The sequence below is a fragment of the Bombus fervidus genome, chromosome 1, assembly GCF_041682495.2.
Source record: "Bombus fervidus isolate BK054 chromosome 1, iyBomFerv1, whole genome shotgun sequence".
Lineage (NCBI taxonomy): Eukaryota > Metazoa > Arthropoda > Insecta > Hymenoptera > Apidae > Bombus > Bombus fervidus.
Window position 1 is genome coordinate 19,238,296 of NC_091517.1, and position 17,070 is coordinate 19,255,365.

Below are 17,070 nucleotides of genomic sequence, written 5' to 3' on the forward strand. Positions count from 1 at the left end.
AAAATGTGATCTCAGTAGACCAATGATTCCCAATCATTAATAATTATGAATTTCTTCCATAAATATGCCAATACATTTTCAGAAAACATTAAGAATGTGATTGGAAGTTCATTTTTAGTCATTATTCATAAATGTGTACACAATATTAATTCACAATATAGCTATAATTTGTTAATAACTATAGTGCCTGTTTTCATGTACTTTTTGGTTTTGTACAAAATAATTTTTAAAGGTTTATGAAATTAATAATTATTGGAAATCATAATTAATTCTTTATTTTATGAAGTATGAGTATTTAATGTATTTTATAAACTGCTACAAGAAAAGTAAGAAATATTATTTTCAAATAATTCATGCATAACATAAAATATATCTTTAATCACTCGACTGAGTAGTAATATAAAAAATATGTAAAATATATACTATGAAGTTTACGACACAATAACGCATGTAAGTGTTAATAAATGTTATACATAGCTTGACTAACTTGAGAATTGTATAGTTATTGGATAGACTACAGATATTTATGCAAATTCATATTTTTATAAACGCAAAAGAAAAAGCTAAGTAGAAATTTCACCTACTAAATAGTGCGAGCAATCTAATTTAGATATTTTATATATTTTTGCCTTTTTAAATTTCTCATAAATGCATAAAAATCCGCGGTCTACTTATTAATCATCTCGACTTTATTCATTTTGATTACGTTACGACTTTAGATTAACCCAACTATCCTAACTGTATCGCATAATTTAAGTTTCACCATTCTACATAATATTAATATTTGAATGCGTAATGAAGAATATATCTAATAATTCTCGAAAGTTAATAAAGGAAATAATTCGAAAATGGTTCCTTAAGATTTATTTCTTAAATGTTCTTAAACTGCTTTTAAAAAGAAATGCGCGGGAACTAATTCTGCTGAATAGAAATGCGCGATTTATTACTATTTATAATAGTTGTAGATGCCTTTCCATGTAGTTTTTTGTAACTTTTCCCCGGCATAAGTACCAACAGAGCTAAGATTTCTCCCTAAAAATATGTTAGGGTTTTCCATCGTACGGTTGCCTAGGTAGCCACGGACGACGAAATATGTTTGGCGTAAACAAATTGGTTCTCGTGAGAAGCTGAATTATTTTGTGGAAATCAATCGCATATGACAGTTCTCGTTAGTACATATCGGCAATATGACATCTCTAGATTTAAGACAACAGAAACTCGAACAGCAGGTACGCGAGTAATAGATTTAAATACTTCTGATGATAATTTTGAAATGTTGAATTTTCATTTAAATCACAATCATGTATTTTGTATTTGTAATACTTTAAAAGATGAAAGAATGTTATTAGAGTACATATCATGTTGTAGGAAAATGAAAATAATAAAATTATTTCTTTAGCTGGAATCTTAAATTATGTTATGCTATTATATATATATGTACACTCATACGTATACATGCACAGAAAGTAGGTCATTTAAATATTTATAAATTTGTATATAGAGCAATTACAATATAATGGTCCTTTTATTGAAATTCGGTTTGACAAGACAAAAGATATTCTATCTTGCATTGAATTTGTGAAAAAATATTATATTTATTTTATGTTTTTCACGTTTTTGATATACATTTCTTATCGATAAATTCCAGTTAAAAATTATTATTTCAGTTTTCTAAAACATCTGGTGTTATAATGATTTTATTAATTACAGAGGCAATTAATTGCACAAAAAATGAAACAAAAACGACAAAGTGGTGCTGGTGGAATGGTACAGGCATCTAACATATCAAGCACTCAGCTTACAAGTCACTCTACAAAATGGATGAATCCAAACAAAGAGCTTCGAGGTAAGTTTAATGAGCTAAGAAAGTTAATTATAATGAAATATATAATTTTGGTTTTTTTTTAGGATATGATGGGCCATTACAGTTTAATATATCACAAACAAACCCAGATTTAAATACCTTTGCAGAAAATAAGGATGTGGAATCAAGAATTCATGGTATATTATTTAGATATTTAATTTAATTTAATTGTAACTATAACAGATACATGAATATCACATTTTTGTCATAGAAGTAAACACAGAAGGAGGTTTTTACCAAACTATGGAAGCTGCAGATTGTGCAGATGAAGAATCGTCACCTATAGATATACACTCTCCTTCAGAATCTTTACCATGTCCTTCACCTCTTAGAGTAGCTCCATCAGATGGTGCTAGCACACTTATTAGTAGGGAGAATAATTCTTCAGTAAGTTTGCTTTTAACTAAAAAAAATTATATATCATCTAAAACATGTATCATTGATTTATCATTCAGAGTCCAGAATTAGAGGGAAACGTGGAAGGGAATATAGAGCATTTTGTATTACAACCAGCAAATAAAAAAATGCATTACAAATGTAGGATAACACGTGATAGAAAGGGTATGGACCGTGGCCTTTACCCAACTTATTTTTTACACTTAGAACGTGATTATGGGAAGAAGGTATGTGATTCTTTAGAAAATCTATAGAACAAATACATCTACAAAACGCAAACAATATATTTTTCATTTATAGATTTTCTTACTAGCTGGACGTAAAAGAAAAAAAAGTACAACAAGTAACTATTTAATTTCTACCGATCCTACAGACCTTTCAAGAGCAGGCGAATCTTATATTGGAAAATTAAGATCAAATCTTCTGGGAACACAATTTACCGTATACGATAATGGATATTCATTAATGAAAGATGATAAAAGAGACGATCGTTTTAATCCCAGGCAAGAATTAGCGGCGGTAATATACGATACTAACGTTTTAGGATTTAAAGGGCCACGTAAAATGACTGTCATTATCCCGGGAATGACATCGGATCAAAAAAGAGTTGAGATTTGTCCACGGGATGAGTCCGAAACACTTCTTGGTATATATAAACTATCGTTTTAATACAGATATTATTGAATCAGTATTTTTACTCTTTATTTTTTATTTCCTCAGAACGATGGAAAACGAAAAATATGGACAACTTAATAGAATTACATAATAAGACTCCTGTATGGAACGATGACACACAGTCATATGTACTTAATTTCCACGGACGCGTAACTCAAGCGTCTGTGAAAAATTTTCAAGTGGTACACGATAGTGATGGTTTGTATTTTATGCCTTTGACATAAGGAAATATTTTAGATGAAAAGATACTTGGAAAGTTTGTAATAGTCTGTAGTCTTCTGTAGATTAAAGAAAATCACTTTATGATTTTGTGTTTTAGTTGATTACGTTGTTATGCAATTTGGTCGTGTGGCAGAAGACGTTTTCACAATGGACTACAGGTTTCCATTGTGCACGCTTCAAGCATTTGCCATCGCTTTAAGTAGCTTCGATAGTAAGTTAGCTTGTGAATAATATAATTCATAATTGAACGTAAAATGATACATCTATGGGCGATAAACTACATTAGTTAGAAGAATCCGCAATGGACAATCAACAGATTGCAATGATGTTTTTCTACAAGCATATCCGTAACAATAACTATTCTATTGATATCTGATGTAAGGATAATCGGTATAAATCGTGTGTTCACTTTTCTTATATATGGATACTGTTTTTAAATACTAAACATACATTTCACATTTGATGCATTGCGCCCAAGGATTGAGATAACAGTTATAATTGCATCGTTGTTGATCCTAATATATTGTGCTATAATGTGCATTTCGACTCGTATTGCACATGCAATGTTTTATTGTTAATACTTGTAATAATAATATTGCCTATAAATGTTCAGTGATGAATAATATACATGGTAAAGAATTATAATTTAAAAACAAACTGTACAATTTTTAATTTATATTTTATTAATTGTTTGCTCTCTGATTCAATATTTGGAATATTTTAAACTATGTTTGTGCAATCAAATGTCTGGTGTTTACAAGGTTCACATTTTGGTATTATCATGATCAGGTTTTTTACAGGTTGATATTTTATAGCAATGATATTGATATTGATACACTGCACAATTTACTGCCTAAACAGATGATAATGAATCTTTGTATCAAAAGTATATGAAATACATATATGTCGAGTTGTTTTTATGCTATATATCTTTGCTTGAAGATATCAAGCACATTTTACACTCATGATAATAAAATAACACAAAAAATTATATGAGAAGTAAGATTAAAGGTAATATTTATCTGCAATGTTTTTTGGAACTGACATTAAAGAGATAAATGATTAGTTATTTGCAAACGGATTTGTATGTAATTTAATACTTTTTATTAGAGTTGGGAATAATCTTACAAATGACAAATATGTTTTTATTTACATGAAAATATGTTATGTATAGCTCCCAGTGCATAATATTGTATCTCACTGTGTGAAGAATTTTTTAATATCTAAATGCACTGGTCAAAGATATTACTATAGCAGTGTAACCACGATTTCAATGTACATATTATAATGGATCTGTTAATCATTGTCTAAACGTGTCATTCAAAATACATATCAAGTATTTTTATTTTATATACAACTTATTGTTCAAAAAACATGTTATCATTGACATAAAATCCTTTATATTTATAAAAATACCAAAGATATGTTGATACTTATGTATAATGTAGAATGAATTCATTAAAGTATTGATAAAAATATTTTTATGCTGTGCCTTTACATAACATTAATTGCACATTAGGGAATTGCAAAGAAAAACTTGACAATTTTTATTTCATTATGTAAATCTTCATCCATTGAATTCGACATTTATGAGCATTTTAATGATCATGTACTATTTTCATCAAATTTATAAAAGGTAAAGTTCATTATTATTTTAAAGTTTTGTAAGATCATTTATTAGTGTGTTTTATGCAGCTGGGAATTATATATATATGATATTAAATGTTTATATATATATAATAAAATAAGATAAAATAACAAAAAGTAAAGTGACAACGCGAAAAACGGCATTGTAGAAGTATTGGAGAAAATTTGTAACTTTATAAATTTTATACATCTTAAGTTTTGTTTGTGATAAGGTACTGCTATTTATAAAAAATGAATGTATATTTTATCAAAGGAAGGTGCTACTTAAAGCAAAATCATTTTTATCAAGATAAAGCAAAACCAATTTAAATACTATATAAGTAAACAGTATTAATATTATTTAGAATGTCAATTAGACATTTTATAAGTGTAATATTTCATATTGGACTTATTTTTTACTTCGGTAATGTTAATACCGAATAGCATTTAAGATGTATTGATAATACTTTAATTGCGTGTGAGTGTGCGTGTACACATTAAAAAGTAAAATCTGTAATTAGCTTATCATGTTTAATGTTGTGAATTAAAATGTTCAATGGGTATTATATTTTCATCAATCTGAAAATAAATACAAATTGCAACTTTTTATGGTTTGTTTTCAGATCCATAACTTAAATAGATTTATATGAACTTTAATTTTGTATATAAAAAAAATCATTCTTTAAAAATTATTAAGGAATTATAATTATTGGCACGAAAGGAGTAGAAAATGGTCGAAAGGTTGAATATTTATGACCATAACATTTATTAGTAGAGACTTTAATAGAAAAAGATCACATGAAAGTTTTACACCAATACTGAACAATAAGATTAGTGAGCAGATAATTAATTCCCTTAGTTTAAATGTATAAAAAAATTTTTTTGTATCGAAATACAATGAAGGCACTTAAGGTCTAATATTCAGAAATATAAATAAAGGGTATAATGTGACTATCACTTTTACGTTTATTATTTACAACATGAATACAAGTTCTCAAATTTTTATTGAATAAATGATATACAGAAATACTATTCAAGAATCTTATTCTTATGTTTTCCACTCTCATATTAAATATATTACTGTTTTCAATATTGTTTTATTCTCATCAATATTTTTTTCTTTTCTATTTAAAAATATATCCAAACTAGAATCTTGTAAAGCTAGACCTTCCAATTTTACTTTTTACTTCTTATACTTTAATTTACCACTATAGAGAGGTGCCAAATTAATTGTATAGAATTATTGGTATTCGAAGAACATCTTAAAATATGATCAAATATACTCTGTATTGTATATGTTATAAAATAACCATAAATCCATGCTTATATCATTACAAATTCAAACATAACGCAACAAGCGCAACGATTTATCATAAAATATGTAGCATTAAAATTCAATGTCAAATGAATTCAATATCAAAGTTTTAATCATGCGTATAAAACTGATAATAACCTTAAAAACCACATTAATAAATGAGCACTTTATTGCTCCTCTTGCTGTTATTGCTTCAAGCAAAGAATTACAGAAGAGGAATGTTGAACAGAGTGTCAAGTATCAGAATACTAACTAAGACAAATCGTTTGCAAACTTGATTTAAAAAAGCAAAATATATCATTTCATATAAATGTTTTTTCATGTACATAAAACATATTTGAAGAATCTATAACATTGCAAAGCCTTCTTTACAAATGAGTCTTTTGAAAATACCAAAGACTGTTCTATAAAGTCCATTGTGAAAGCTTTAAAATTTATATCATTAAAAACTTTTCACAGATATCCTAATTATAATTATTACTTGTTTACTGATTTATTTATGTAGAGTTTTGATATTTGATGTATTTACCATAGCACATTATTTTGTCAGCAATTAAAATAGTAATGGAACTTGAATTTAATATATATATAATATAATATATAGTATAATTGTATATTAACTGACAATGCATTTTTCTTAAGCATCTGTACGCTGTGATATGTTATAATCTTTAATTTCTTGGTTTAATATAAAAAATGATGTTTCAGGACGGAAATGAAATGCACAAGGTATACAATAAATGATGATTTATTGTACACATTGTTTAGTAAGCTCCATAGCATAGGAAGGAAATGATGTCATTCAGAGATATTTATTAAAGTAACACAGATTGTTTTTTAACAAAAACTAATACTTTTTAATAAGGAACAGTAATTAATTTATTCTAGGAGGAGCTTACTCTATTTGTCCTAAAAGATAAATGCGGTATTTCATAGATATTTTAGTTTTCCATTTTTAATTACATTTTCTAATTTCAAATGAATTATATTTTTTATAACTTTATAGAAAGCTATTGTAGAATGTACTATAAAACATTTCAAGAGTTTTTAATATTTTATATACATTTTTAATACAAATGATTAAAATTTTCAATTGTCAGCGTACTAAGCATATTTTTTGGTTTCACTTTAATATATAAATAGAATTATTAAAGATTTGCAATTTCTAGTAATTAAATTGACATTGACCTCTTCTATGATATACGAACAATTTTTTAATTAATTTTTGGTAACTATAATTTAAGATGTAAAAGTTCATAAAATCAGAAGAGCATTCCACTAATTCTCATGTATTTAAAAGCATTCATTTCCAGAATATAGAAGTTATTATAAAACTCAGAGTTAAAAATATAAGTATTGCAGATCAGCAAGAAATTATGCTCAAGGGTATTAAAAATATACAAATATATCGCATAGAATCGATAATATACCATAAATTGCTGTGTATTCAATCTAATTATTTAATTTAGTACACATCATAGGCCATATATATTGAAAGTGATACTACATTAGTTCTTTTTAGATGATTTTATACACTTTACATGTCGTTATAAAAATTTATGTAATAATGATTAAACCCTAAACTTTTAATACTGTCTGTAGAAAAAAATTCCATTAAAAAATTTCGATTTGATGTTTTTTCAGGCCTATCTATAACTACATGTAATACAAAATTCATATTTTGTATATACCCCTTTATGGAAATTATTATTTTTATTACTTGAATATTTTTGTTGTAAATTTTTATTCTCGTTTTTTTTTTTATGTGGAATGTGATTTTTTTTTTTTGTAATAGTATAAAATAAACTTATTTCTAAATACTTTCTTAGGTTTAAATACTTTTCATATCAGTCCATTCTCACTGTTTCACGTGATTTTCCTGACAATAAAGTTTATAAAAATGTCAGATCCAAAAATTTCTCTTATAGCTACACACAGCATGTTACTGGTATATTATTAACCCTGTAAGTGGAATACACACATCGTGCATATATTCTCTTGTTGACATACAATTCCATTTTATATTTAACAACATTTTTATAAAAAATGATTTTTATGTATCTACACATGTAACAGGGATTATCTCATGCTGCAAATATAGCAATTCATATTCATTATATTTTTGCATTTTCGCAATATATGAAAATCATTCAAATTAAAATATAAGGACTCTATAAATAATTACTGAAAAGCTAAAAATTTGGAGGGGTAATTTTTGGTTTTAAATATCTGAATATTTTAAAAAAAGCAATTTAGATAAAAAAACATTACATGAAACATTATATTCTAAATAGTCTTTCAACAGATCATTTGATAAAAAAATTTGTACATCAAATTGTCATAAAGATATTTCATTTTTAAATTTGTTGTTTTCTTTATAAACATAAATAATCTCAAAAAGGTTAGGAGTATGATATAAATTCAATTTCTTCTATTTTTTATTATTCTTGAAAATCTAATAATACTGAATTTTATCATCTTCCCTCCAAGGTCATAACTTAAAACATCTTTTATACAAGTTGCAGTATGAATACAGATTAAATTACGAATATTATTTAAAAACCCATACTTTGATTATGGATACCCCTTATAATTTTACATATATCCTCGTTTTATATCTCCTTGGATATTCTTTGCGGTTGGCCTGACAAATCTAGGTGCTGGTATGCGTGATGGTGGTCTAGGAATAGCACTCATAAGATTTGAAGGTCTATTGCCTGTGTTCCAATTTGTTGGTTGTCGCAGTCTTGTTTTATTTTCAACTTTCACAGTTGGTTTATTAAAAGCCTGTATGATAGTGTAACATTTAACAAGTAATCTTAAAAACTACTCGTAAACAAAGTTTATAGACATAAAACAAACAAAAAAACTCACTTCAACTTTTTTTACCATATCTACTTCATTCTGTTGTTTCAATACAGTTTCTGTAGTTAGATCTTAAAAAGACACATTAGTAAGTACTTCTTATATAGTCAAAACAATCAGAATTATATGAAGATTGTTAAATACACTATTGTAACTTACCATCAGTATTTATTGACTGACTAGATCTTGTAGGACTTAATATTGGAGAGCTTGTTTTAACATTGGAGTCAATACTTAATGGTGAATCACTGTCACAATTATCAATACCATTTTTTAGTATAGGAGAAGACAAATCTTTTTTTACACCAACCCAAGCATTTTCTAAAACTCGCCTATTTAATCCAGATGTTGCATCTTGTTTCAAACCTAAAATATAAGGAATATAAACATATTTTTTATATAACATAATATATTTTTAATATCATAATACAAAATATTACTAACTTTCTTCTTGCATCCGTACTATCTGATGCAGTTGTTCAATATTCATTGGCCGTGTTGTATATGAATTGTGGCTACTATCCGAACATGTACTGAGTCTATCATCTAAATCAGGTGCACTATGAGCACTATGTGTACTTTCAATACTTTCTGTAGATCCTGCAGCACCTAATACTTGGAGTTCCCCAACGCCTGAGTTCAATTCTAAAAGGCGTTGTTCAGAACCACTTCTCATTTTTCCGAGAGAATACAATTTATTTACTAGAGTTTTTTCAACATCTCTTACAATGTTTGGTTGCGAACCTTTCATGTATCCATAGTTAGACACATTTGTACCTGTTATGTTAACAGTTTTCAATGAATTGGATACAAGATTCGGATTAGACTTTTGAAGAAATTGTGGCAATTTTGAAAATGTCCGCGACATATGTTGCTTCCGCTTCTGTAATTTTGAAAATGGTTTTACGAATGTAGCGTCCGCATTATCAAATGATTCTGCATTTTCCATGTCAGTTTTGCCACCATGATTACTACTCTTTTTTGTGAATGTATAATATTTCTTTTCTGGCGAATTTTTAATACAAGCTCCTGCCTCGTCTGCTATTTCGGCATGAGGTTTAATTTTGTTAATTGGTGATTCCTTTTTATATGTATTATATCTATTTTCTATAGGAATATCATTCTTGACATTCTGGCTCAGAGCCTCATTGATTTCCTTCTTAGTCTTCCCAATTTGGTCTTCTTTAATTACATGATTGAAGGTACAATCCAGTCTATGATCTCCACTTTTGTATATTTCCGATAGCAATTCTTTCCTTAATAATGTCTGCGCTTTATTGCTTGAATTTAAAGCTGTGTTGTATACTCGAGATGATTCTAAAGGCTTAGGCTTGGTAATCGTTCTATACGTGAAATTTAACATGTCTATACTTTTAGGAGTTGACTGGTTGCAAAGAGGAATAGGCAACTTGAATATAGGGTTAAAAGCATCATCATGAAGTGTAAAAGAAGAATCTGTCGAAGGTATGGGAGGTTCATTATCTTTCAATACATCATGAACTATACTTTTTTGCAAATCGTATACTTGATCTTTATCACATTGTATATCATTTTTATCAGTTGAAATTATACCATTGATTGCTTTTTCATTATCTGCTGTACAATATGTAGTATCTAAAATATGCGAATTTTCTGCTTTTTGGAAAACCGAAGGATATGTAGTGTTTAAATTGCATAATTCTTTTCTCTCGCTATTTTCTGATTGTAATATTTGTGTATTAGTATCATCTTTATTTACATATGTGGAAGACAACTTAGTTATACTAAATCTATCTTTATCTGAACTTGATAACACAACCATTGCAGAAGCTTCATCAGCATTATAAGTTTCATTTAATTCTCTTCCAATGTCATCAGATTTATTTGTAAATGTCTTATTCGTTGTGCTCAGGCAGTAGCTTTTGTTATTGTCTGCTTCATTACTTTTTAAGAAAGTTTCATTGACATTTGAATCTTTAATATCTTCACACTTGTAAATTTCTTGACTGCACAACTGAGTTATATTTAAAGATTCCTCATCTCTGTTACATTCTGTATTATGTAATGAATCATCTCTAGGTAATGAAGTGATAGATGAATAAAAAATAGAAGGTTGTGAAATGTTCATCAATGGATCACTAAGGCCAGGTTCCATTAAATTAATAAATGAGTCAATTCCCTTTGATTGAGACATATTTAAGAACACTTCCATGCTTTCTTGGCCTGATGTTACAGGTTCATCAGGAAGAAAATTAATACTTGTATTAGGTGCCATTTTTAACATAGGAGGCACAGCTTCTTCTTTGTTCATAGTAGATATGTCTGAATATTTGCTTAACTACATACAAAAAAGAAATATACTTAAATTTAAACCTATACTTTGAATATATATACTATACATATATTATATAAATATAAATAAACTTACATCTTCCTCTATATTTGAAAAATTCGAAGTTTTCCATGTATTTGACACAGGTGAAGATAAAGATTCCAAAATAGATTCAAAAGTAGTTCTACTAGACCGCTTTTTCGATCTCGTAAATGTTCTTGTATCAATAGATTTTTTATTAGCTGAATCAAATATATATAAGTTAAACATATAAAATAAATATATTGTAAAAATATAATGACTGACATTTTCAATACCTGAAAAAGTTAACTCTGGTTCAGTTTTTAACCAGGTGTACAAATCATGGACAGTGGATTCCATTTTATATTCTGATGGTATGTACAACCTAACAAGAGACATAATTCATAAGCATTAGCTATTGCTTCAACAGAAGCTTACATAGATAAATATAGAATCTACCAAATGATTCATTAAACTAAAATACCTATTCTTGCATACATTATGAAATATATGCTTTTTAAATTCTTATAAGCTGTCATATTTTTAGTAATAAAAATAAAACAAAATATAATCTTAAAGAGCATATCTCTAAAACATCAGCGAATTTTTCAATTAATTTTCAAAAAATTAAGATTTTTAATGTATGATAATAACGAAGTATGGTAATCTTATAAGAAAATGATTATTCTTTTGAAACTTAAACAATAGTTAAAACAATTCAACTATTGTAAACATTCGACATAATTACAAATTATTTTAAATCTACTTACCAGCCATCACGATCATCAAAATCAAAAACAGACACATCAATAATTTCAGCTTCATCAATGAGGCTCGTATCGTTTGTATACTGCTGCCGCACAATTTCTATATCCACTTTCCTTTCTGACATGTTTTGCTCAGATTACGATATTAAAAGTTCCGATGAACACATATTTTACCGTTAAAGTGCCTTTTCCCGTTCAGCTCGATGACGTGGTAGATATATAAAAATAGTGTCAAGTTTTGCCAAGTCATTTACAAAATTCCTCAGTATTCGGCACCGTTTACAGTTCAAAAGTATATATATTAAAATAAATTGAACCCTTGACAAACATAACCACAGATAGGACAATAGGAACTTTTATTCGGGATTTTCAATTTGTTTTCAAGAAGAATCAACGTAGACCACGGTACAAAAGAATATTCATAGAAGGTTCGTTTTATTGCGTTTTCTTTCAACTTCCTTTGACTTTCCTTTTATAGATATCACTTTACTGTGGTTTAATATCTCTTTCACAATCTGTTTTTTCCAAGTTTCATTTGTCCAATAGAGTCTTGGCAAATCTAGGGAATAATGAGTAATAGCCTTTAGTGTTTACTTTAGAACATGCCTTTAAAAAACAGATTGTAAATTTAATTACTGATAGAAGGTAACAATTTTCTTGCACTAATTATATATATAGTGCAATAGTTTTTTATTTTTCCGAATTCTTTTTCAGAATTCTTTGATACATGGTTTTAAAAATTTTATCCTAGCCTATGTAGAAGATGGCGCTTTAAGAGCTTTAATTATATATTAGCATTCGTTCGTTTGTGATATTAGCAAAAAGAAGATTAGATAATAACAGAAAAACAATAAAAATGTTAATAATCTTGTAGAAAATATTTTTTAACGTTCAATTTCTTTCTCTCATGTGCACTATCTTATCTTTTAAACTAACATCATTTTAAACCAAGTTCGTTATATATGTATTTCCTTCCTGGTTATATAAAATATAGAGTATAAGGTGTTCAAATTTCTCCGATCGAAGTCAATTCGACTTTAGAGTTTGTTAGGGTCAAAATTTATTAGGATATCTTATAAATATAAATACAGAAAAAAATATTAGATATGTTTATATAATATCGTAAATGTTTCTACATATTTTATGCATTTCATTTTCTTAATTCGTATTAAATGATTGAATATAATTTACATAACTAATAAAATTTAGTTAATACAATAAGTTATTTAATTATTTTGCAACTTCGTATGTTAATTAATAATTGAACTTAGATATCATACACATTATATTAGACAGTACTGCAAATTCATTTAATAATTATCGTTTGTGATAAATAGTTTCAAATAAAACTAGCAAAATGAGAAATGATTAACATGCATTACATATGTATTAGTTTAATGTGGACGTAACCTAACTTTCTCCATGATTGTTTATTGTGGTGTTTATCTGTGATAATAAGTGTAATTATATTAAGAAACAACTGATTTTGTGCATAAGATAAACACGTAAGTTTTAAATGTTACTTCTGAATAATCAAAATTCTTTAAGTTTTGTTAATCTTGTAATATAATATTTTGTTTCTAGTGAAAAAATTGGAAGAAGTTAAGCAGCAATATTTAAAAAAAAAAAAATTAGATTAACTATATAATCTAAAATGTACATTTAATGTACAATATCTACCTTAACTTTGTTAAACGAGCTTTAAATAAATCTTCACACTATTAAAAATTTATCCATAACAAAATTTATTATTTTAATAATGAATATTAACTCAGATAACAATGAACCAGTAGAAAAAAGAATTAAATCTAATGATATAGAAAATGATTCATTCAGTGTTTTAGAAGATGAAAGTAACACAGATAAACATTCTGAATGTCAAAATATAGTGGATTTAATAGATAATGAAGATGAAAGTATTTTGTTATCAAATAAAGATGATGATGATGATGATAGTTTATTTCCATTTCCTCCTGACAATGATGTTACAGACATGTTGGAAGGAGTAAAGTATCATGGATCATTTCCTACAATTACAGATCGATATTTTACTGCTTATTATAAATTAGATGTACAAAGTCCCGCAGATGACATTTGTATTTTAATGCATAGTAACCGAATTTGCATGCTTACTCTTGCTCCGAGTCATGCAATTTTTCAAGATGATAAACATATAATAAAAGTAGATTTCAAAGTTAGCAATAAATTAGATAGAGTTCAGAATAAAGTTTCTGGTAAAAGTAAACATGGTGCTCAACCTTTACAAATGAACTCTAATATTTGCATAATTACTTGTTCAAACAAAAAAACGTATGTTATAAAATGTTGTATAATTGGCAAATTGGTAGAAGTAAATGAAGCACTAATACAAAATCCTAAGCTCTTGTTAGAACCTCCACATAGAGCAGGCTACTTAGCTATAATACTGCCAAATATAAAACTTTTAGACAAAATGAAAGAATCCTTATTAACTCAAGAACAATATGACTTGAAGATGCTAGAGCGACGAGGCACTACAAATCACTTGGAAATATCAGAAATATGCACATCAAATACTTTATTAAAAAATGATAAATAAGAAAATTTAATTACTTACTATAGTGAAAACCAAATTACATTATGTAATCTTATTTCTAATTGATTTCATTTAGTTAAATGATATTATATCATTTCATTTAAACCTTCAATATGTATATACAAGAACATTTACTTATATTTTTGTCTATTATAATCAATATTTCAGAACATAGTTCCTGTAACTGTTTTCTATCTAAACTGCTGTAATCTTTGGTGTACCTTTCAGTTCATAAATTTGGAACAGTATTAAATAAAAATTATTTTTATTTAAATTACTCTGAGTTGAATTGTCAATGATACTAAAACCACCTTGGTAAAGATTGTAATCAATATTGTTTTATGGCACCTAACATATAATTAAAACTATGTAATTCCTTAATTTACTGGATCCAGCCAGTTATTTACGTCGTATCTTCTGACTATTACATTTATCATATCACATCATTTATAATAGCAATGCAACTACTGTTGCTTTTCTTCGATAAAAGTAAATTCGTTTTCTAATTTTTGTACAACATTGTCATCTTTTTTACATTCAGTATCTTTTATGAGATTCCCTAAAATAATTCCTGCAAAGAGAATCATTCCTATCCTGTGATTAGAGATGAATTTTTTGGCACAGTCTGCAGGATTGTTGATATTTAAACTATAAATCTAGAAAGATATGTACATTGAATATTTTTTTAGATTATAACTTTTCTTGATACACTTGTTCCAAATTATATAATGCATACCTGATTAACAAGATGTGTACCAACTAATCCTACTGCTGTGTAATATGGCCAAGTCTGTGCAGTTAATATACCTGATGCAAGTAACCCTGTTATCATGATTGTGCTGAATCCAGATAAATAAAATTTAGTCTTATTTCCGAACTTTAAAGCTGTTGATTTTATGCCTACTATAACATCATCCACTTTATCCTATAATTAAAAAGTAGAGAATATATGAAAGCACATTAAAGTAAATTATGCCAGTAAATTATGTAACATATTAAATTAAACATATTAGAAAGTTGAAATTTACCTGATGTGCATATATAGTATCATACAAAAGTGTCCAACAAATTCCAGCAGTATAAAGTGGCAAGCATACAGACCAATTACAAGAACCATGCACTGCAGACCAACCCAAAAGAGCACCCCAGTTAAAAGTCATACCAAGAATCAATTGTGGCCAATATGTTACTCTTTTCATAACTGGATATACTATTACTAAGACTGTAACAAAAAGTTTAGTGATTTAAAGATATTTACTTTAACAGCATTTCTAAATTTTAATTAATAATTTTCTGAGAAAGACTAGTAAACTGTAATCATGAAACACAATTTTTTTTATATCCTCTATTACTAATAAGATTATATCTAGTTGCTTCTTTATTTTTATATATATGTAATAAGTTATAATAAAGATAATGCTTTGAAAATTGAGAATGATTTGGCATTAATTAATTTATAAAATTAAGAAATACTGTTTTATATAAACTGTTTAAAAGTAGTACCTAGTGAGCTTGCACCCAATATAATACTATAAAGATTTAGTTGCAACAATATAAGCAATCCCAAAGTTAATTGGCTTCCAAGGAAAATCAATGATTGTAGGGGTGAAATTTCCCTAGTAACCAATGGTCTATCTTTTGTTCTGGCTACCTAGCATTAAAATGTCCTCATAATATCTTATCTTAAAATATTTGTCAACACAATATTACCATCCCATCAATATCTTGATCCCACATATCATTTATGATGCACCCTGCTCCACGCATGACAAAAGCACCCATTCCAAAAAGAGATAAAAGTTGAAGGTCTGGTAAGGTACCTGGTGCTGCTGCCATGGCTATACTCCAACCACATGGCCAAAATAATAACCAAGATCCTACATTTATAAGTTACTGGTAATTATTTGTATAAGTTATATTCATTTTATATTATGATTGTAATAATAATTTTTAACTAACTTCTTTCTTACCTATTGGTCTATCCAATCTTATGAGTTTCAGGTATGGTTTTATTTTAGGTGGAGAATTATTTACTAATTTTGCAAATGTGAGTTTTTGTTTTGACTTAACATTTGTTGCTTTAGCAAATTCTATTGTTTCATCGCCCATATTCGATAAGATCTTAATTGACTTTAATTTTTCTTGCGTTGGTGTTTTATCATTTTCATAATTATGTTTATCATACATGCAAGACATGGTATGAACCGTATTGCAAGAGTACAAGTAGTTTACAACACATTTCCTTTGATTAAATTGCAGGTAAAATTTTAAACATTTCCCACGTCCAAATAATTGTTGATACAATCGCATCATTATCATAGTTCCGTGTTTTTTTAGTTGTAAATAATATTTAGGAATCTGACATAACCTCAATTTCCCTTAATTCACGTCATGTTGTGGTTAAATATAAATTACTGCAAATACTAATCGTAC

The 17,070-nt window shown here is 27.4% G+C and overlaps 4 protein-coding genes across 5 annotated transcripts; 2 read left to right on the forward strand and 2 right to left on the reverse strand.

Annotated features, from left to right (window-relative positions):
- The first annotated feature begins 67 nt into the window (after positions 1–67).
- Ktub (Tub domain-containing protein ktub) lies at positions 68–5,388 on the forward strand. Of its 2 annotated transcripts, none has more exons than XM_072007231.1 (8): positions 68–1,229; positions 1,711–1,846; positions 1,909–2,001; positions 2,076–2,251; positions 2,320–2,487; positions 2,561–2,906; positions 2,981–3,133; positions 3,255–5,388. In XM_072007231.1, exons 1-8 carry the CDS (start codon positions 1,188–1,190, stop codon positions 3,386–3,388), a joined length of 1,248 nt encoding a protein of 415 aa, XP_071863332.1. In that variant the 5' UTR covers positions 68–1,187; the 3' UTR covers positions 3,389–5,388. The 2 variants fall into 2 exon arrangements, with proteins under 2 accessions (XP_071863332.1, XP_071863341.1); XM_072007240.1 differs by having other exon boundaries at positions 2,079–2,251.
- Positions 5,389–6,940: 1,552 nt separating this feature from the next.
- On the reverse strand, positions 6,941–12,530 carry LOC139989149 (uncharacterized). Its single transcript, XM_072007180.1, has 7 exons — positions 12,066–12,530; positions 11,592–11,680; positions 11,371–11,516; positions 9,408–11,280; positions 9,123–9,329; positions 8,973–9,034; positions 6,941–8,885 (listed from the first exon to the last, which is right to left on the reverse strand). Exons 1-7 carry the CDS (start codon positions 12,185–12,187, stop codon positions 8,694–8,696), a joined length of 2,691 nt encoding a protein of 896 aa, XP_071863281.1. The 5' UTR covers positions 12,188–12,530; the 3' UTR covers positions 6,941–8,693.
- A 690-nt stretch (positions 12,531–13,220) lies between these two features.
- LOC139989195 (protein Abitram) lies at positions 13,221–15,514 on the forward strand. The gene is made up of 2 exons (XM_072007280.1): positions 13,221–13,567; positions 13,647–15,514. The coding sequence occupies exon 2, from the start codon at positions 13,822–13,824 to the stop codon at positions 14,638–14,640; it is 819 nt and encodes a 272-aa protein (XP_071863381.1). The 5' UTR covers positions 13,221–13,567; positions 13,647–13,821; the 3' UTR covers positions 14,641–15,514.
- On the reverse strand, positions 14,005–16,956 carry Coq2 (ubiquinone biosynthesis protein COQ2, mitochondrial). The gene is made up of 6 exons (XM_072007252.1): positions 16,608–16,956; positions 16,348–16,514; positions 16,141–16,288; positions 15,666–15,859; positions 15,374–15,562; positions 14,005–15,293 (listed from the first exon to the last, which is right to left on the reverse strand). Exons 1-6 carry the CDS (start codon positions 16,954–16,956, stop codon positions 15,102–15,104), a joined length of 1,239 nt encoding a protein of 412 aa, XP_071863353.1. The 3' UTR covers positions 14,005–15,101.
- Positions 16,957–17,070: the final 114 nt, after the last annotated feature.